Source organism: Akebia trifoliata, chromosome 8, assembly GCF_017979445.1.
Source record: "Akebia trifoliata isolate Shusen 1 chromosome 8, ASM1797944v1, whole genome shotgun sequence".
In the NCBI taxonomy this organism is placed as follows: Eukaryota; Viridiplantae; Streptophyta; class Magnoliopsida; order Ranunculales; family Lardizabalaceae; genus Akebia; species Akebia trifoliata.
Genome location: NC_141382.1, coordinates 23,175,950 through 23,181,159, shown reverse-complemented (window position 1 = coordinate 23,181,159; position 5,210 = coordinate 23,175,950). Strand labels below are relative to the sequence as shown.

The 5,210-nt window shown below is 38.8% G+C and overlaps 1 protein-coding gene across 1 annotated transcript; it reads left to right on the top strand.

Annotated features, from left to right (window-relative positions):
* The first annotated feature begins 573 nt into the window (after positions 1-573).
* LOC147396399 (uncharacterized) lies at positions 574-3,512 on the top strand. The gene is made up of 2 exons (XM_086450112.1): positions 574-884; positions 3,434-3,512. The coding sequence occupies exons 1-2, from the start codon at positions 574-576 to the stop codon at positions 3,510-3,512; spliced, it is 390 nt and encodes a 129-aa protein (XP_086306238.1).
* Positions 3,513-5,210: the final 1,698 nt, after the last annotated feature.

The following is a 5,210-nucleotide window of genomic DNA, read 5'->3' as shown; positions in this document are numbered from 1 at the left end:
CTCATTGCTCTAATGGATCCTTTGAAGTATCTCTTTGATAAGTCGACACTCACAGGACGCACTGTAAAGTGGCAACTACTATTATCAGAGTTCAACATCACCTATGTCACTCAAAAAGCCTTTAAAAGACAAGCCATTGCTGACCACTTAGCGGAACACCCTCTGCCTGACTATGAACCACTAAAGACAAATTTTCCTAATTAAGCCATTTTGTTCACTGAAGTCGAGAGCGACGATGAAGAATCTAGTTGGAAAATGTATTTCGATGGAGCAGTAAATCACAAGAGAAACGGAATTGGGGCAATCCTGATCAAGCCAGACGGAACTCATATCCCCATTGCAGTTAGATTAAGGTTTCAGTGTTCTAACAATGAAACTGAGTACGAAGCATGCATTGTGGGGTTGAAAACAGCGATCGACCACGAAGTGGATGAAATAGATGTATTTGGAGACTCAAATCTGGTAGTCTACCAGACAACGGGAGAATGGAAGACCCGAGAGCAGAGATTGGTTTCGTATCACGAGTATCTCGAGGATCTATGCTCAAATTTCGTTCAGATCTCATTTACATATATGCCGAGAGCTAAAAACCAGTTTGCAGATGCGTTGGCTACTCTAGCCTCAATGATCATCATCTCTGAAGATACCATAGTTGACCCTCTTGAGATTGGTATTCAAGACGAGCCGGCATATTGTTTGTTTGTGGAGGTTGAAGAGTCTGAGGAAAACTCATGGTATGCAGACATCAAGGCATTCTTAGATGATCGAACTTTCCCACCTGATGCCACAACAACTGATCGGAAGATTATTCAAAGATTGGCGGGACAGTTCTTCTTGAGTAGCGGAGTTTTATACAAAAAGTCGCACCACGACGTCCTCATCAGGTGTGTAACAGAAACAGAAGCTCAACCGTCTGATCGAAAAAATACATGGTGGAGTCTGTGGACCTCACATGAATGGACATATGCTCGCAAAGAAGATTATGAGAATGGATTACTATTGGATGACTGTGGAGAGCGACGGGTACCAACATGTTCGGAAGTATCATTTGTGCCAAATCTATGCCAACAAGATCAATGCGCCACCTTCAGAATTGCACAATATGACTTCTCCCTGGCCTTTCTCACTATGGGGCATGGATGTCATCGGGTAGATCAATCCTCAAGCTTCCAATGGGCATCGCTTCATCTTGGTCGCCATCGACTACTTTACAAAATGGGTAGAAGCAGCATCTTACGCCAATGTTACAAGGGCCAATGTCTCGAAGTTTGTGAAAAATAACATCATATGTCGGTATGGCCTCCCAAGTGGGATAGTAACTGATAACGCCAAGAATCTCAAGAACAAAGACATGTTCAAGATGTGCAAAGATTTTTAGATCACTCATCACAACTCAGTCATTTATAGACCAAAGATGAATGGAGCAGTCGAAGGCGCTAACAAAAATATCAAAAAGAGCATCGAGAAAATGGCTGTCACTTATAAGGATTGGCACGAGATGTTACCATTTGCTCTACATGCTTATTGAACATCAATCCAAACTTCGATAGGGGCAACAACTTATTCCCTGGTCTACGGAATGAAAACAGTTTTGCCTGTTGAGGTTGAGATTCCCTCCCTTCGAATCTTAAGAGAAGTTGAATTAGATGAGACCAAATGGGTCTGAGCCCGATTCGACCAGTTAAACTTAATAGAGGAGAAACGACTTTCAACAATCTGTCATGGGCAAACTTATCAACAGAGAATAGCACGAGTTTATAACAAGAAGGTTCGACCTAGAGAGTTCTCACAAGGAGACCTAGTTCTGAAGAAGATTTTGCCAATACAAAAAGATGCGAAAGGGAAATTTTTCTCGAATTACGAGGGGCCATTCGTCGTCCAAAAGGTACTGTCCGGAGAGGCGCTAATCCTTACAAAGATGGATGGGGAAGTCTTTCCACAGCCGATCAATGTCGATACTGTAAAAAAATATTACGCCTAAAGTCGTTCCTTGAAATGAAAAGAGGACATCTTTCTACTACCTGAACAATTATTTACCCTTAGTTAACCCTTTTTGAGCCATTACATTCATTTCTTAACCTAGAATCGGGGCAAGTCAAAATCTAAAAAAAAAAAAACAATCAAAAGTCAAAACAAAAGTACCATTCTAATACTTGATCTCAAGCTCGACTAAAAGTATAAAAAAATCAAAAAGTCAAAAATCTCGAATACTTGATCTCAAGCTCGACCCAAATCTCCCGCTTAAACGATTCGTGAGACTCTGGAAGGAGACATAGATTATACTTTCAGAACAAAAAATAGACAAACCCCGTGTCCATTCTATCCCTCAATAAATCCAGATTCAACTTTTCTTATCCTTTCGCAACCATAGCCTAAGCCTATGTTTCGTCCTATTTAAAGTCCTCTCAGATCAAGGAATGATTCAAGGCAACTCAATCACGGTGGAAGCATGTCATGAAAAACATCATCAGGATATAGTTGATTTTGCTACTTATTTTAGATTTCAAGCCACCAAAGTCGCTGGAAGACCCGAGAGGGGAGGTCAAATCAAATATTTGAAAAAAAAAATGACTTGAAGTGTAGAGTCATTGATCTCGAAGCTCAACTTGAGTCACCATACCATGAAAATCGTTGGAGGAACTCGAGAGGGGAGTCAAGATCTGTTACTCAAGAAAGAACGCTACTAAAAGTGTAGAGTATTCGATCTCACAGCTCAACTTGAGTCACCAAGCCACAAGGGGCACAGAGAAACCGAGAAAGGTATTCAAAGTGAAATCTATAAAGAAAGCATAGACTGAAATGACATGGTGAAAACCCGCAAGGGCACTATGAGTCAAAAGATCAGTCTATGGCAAGATCAAAACCACCAACACGATGAAAACCCAAAAAGGGCATTGATGCGCAAAAATGTGAAAATCTGGTCTGGTGAAAATCGTAACTGGTGCAAGGGCAAAAATGAAAAAGAAAAAACAACCAAAACAAAAAAAACAAAAGAAAAGAAAAGAAAAACAAAAAAACAACTCCTGACCCGCAAGAGTATAAACTGTGAACGGTAAAAATCTCGAAGTCCTCAATGTTCCAACAGATGCAACTACGATAACTCAGTCAAAATTCTCAGTCTCGGGGATGACTCTAAAGAGGCTAAGGATTAGCTGACACTTGTATCCTCGGCATTTGGCAAAGGCACCATGATCGTTAACTGTTAGAGTTTTCAAACACAGTCTATCACATATTATTCAACAAAGACAATCTTTTAAAATCTAAAACAAAAAAAATGCATCATCAAAATTACTATTTTTGGCCTATGACGAAGAATCTAGGATTTTTCTTAAAATCAAGAGTTTTTGAAAGCAGTAAATATATCTGAGGCCACTACGTAAGAAACCTATTTCATTCATTTCAAATAGTGCTACATCATTCTCATTAAAAGCAGGGTACAAGAAGGAATAACGAGCAAAGAGCCTCTCAAGTATTTCCTTGGAAAGCCTAGTAGGCATCAAGTCATCCTTTAAGGCTTTGATCTGAGCAGCTTGGTCAACGATGATTCTCTCCATATCCGAGGCATGATGACACACCAAATACTCAAATATCATACCATCATGCAAGTCTCTCTCAAGGATGATCACGCGTTAAACTCTCTCAAGACGATCCCATAACTTCCATGAAAAGGGAAGATGGAAGTTCAAAATTTGGAATTAACAAGGGAAAAGAAAAATATCTCAAAATTACATTGCATGGGTTAAACCGTCAATCACTTTCAAAAAATCATCGAATATTCTATCCAAGATTTCAAACGAGCTCCGTGCCACAAAATCAAGGATTTCAAAAAAAAAAGAGCTAACCCTATCAGACCCCGTGCTTGGGTAGCCAAATTTAACCCAAAAAAAAAAAAAACCATCAACCTACCCAATGTTTTTAAGCATCTTGCGATGAATCATTTCGGGTTCGCACAAATAAATGTCTAGTCTATTCTTTGCAGTTCTTTGCAAGCAACTCCTGCAAAGAGGGCCAGCTGTAGACACCCCAATTTGCACGAACCCACTAAGAAAATCTAATTTTTTTCGAATTGATTTCAAATGAGAATTTGAACCTCTCAACGGGCCCGCATTGCTACTTGGCATTATTTTCATGCATACTTGCATCATGTCATATAGTTTACATGCTCAACCTTGTCCCTAATCCAATCTAATTCTATACCAGTTTCCTAATATAATTTAAATTCATACCTAACCCACCTTCCTAATCATGAACCAACCCAATTTCGTATCCATTCTCCATTAACCAACCTATTATCCATAAGCTAAGTCCTACTAAACCCACTCTCAAACCTACCCTTAATACCCAAAGTCCATTACCCATTATCCATAAACAAGTCCATCTCCAACCCCACTATTCATAAGTTAAGTCCATAGCCATAATACCCATAATCTATAGCCCAAGTCCATCACCTAAGCCCAATACCAAGTCCATTCTAAGTATATTCTTTCACACTCTCTCAAAAGATGACACATGTTGATCTCTCATAAGCCCTCAATACCCAATGCCTTATCTAATTGGAGAGTTAACTCTTCCTTGTGAAAATCCAATAATGTCCTTCTCAAAAGGTGTGGTTAAATCAAAAAGATACTTTGGTCTTTGGTAATAATCTATAAACTTGAGAGAACTTCCAATCATACCCTCAAAAGGTAGGAATCTTCAAGTACATACATGGAGTTCTCTCATTAGTCCATTTCAAAAATATACTTCCACCCTTACTTTATGAGTTATTTACAAATGAACCAAGGTCTACTTTTCACCTACCACTTCACCTTTACACATGTTATTCTCCTACTCACCCTCCCAAAAGTACTTTTGTTCTCCCATTATTTCAAAAATATACTTCCACCCTTGCTTTATAAGTTATTTACAAATGAACCAAGGTCTACTTTTCACCTACCACTCCACCTTTACACATGTCACTCCCTTATTCATCCTCCCAAAAGTACTTTTTGTTCTCTCGTCTCTATTTACCAAAAAAATCAAAGATCAAAGAATGTTTTTAGGGTTTCTTCACAAATGTCATATTTGCCCTCAAACAAATAAAAAATTTAAAAAGAAATAGCATAAACCTTATGTCCATTCTCATTATTTTTAGGGTTGGACCACTTTATCCCTAAAAGTTATCCAAAAACTCTATAAATACCCTCATTTTCTATGAACAATTCATGCTC

Coding starts and splice junctions, on each gene's coding strand:
- LOC147396399 (XM_086450112.1), top strand. CDS start 574: ATGCCGAGAGCTAAAAACCAGTTTGCAGATGCGTTGGCTACTCTAGCC. Junction 885..3,433: donor CACCACGACGTCCTCATCAG/GTGTGTAACAGA, acceptor CATTAAAAGCAG/GGTACAAGAAGGAATAACGA.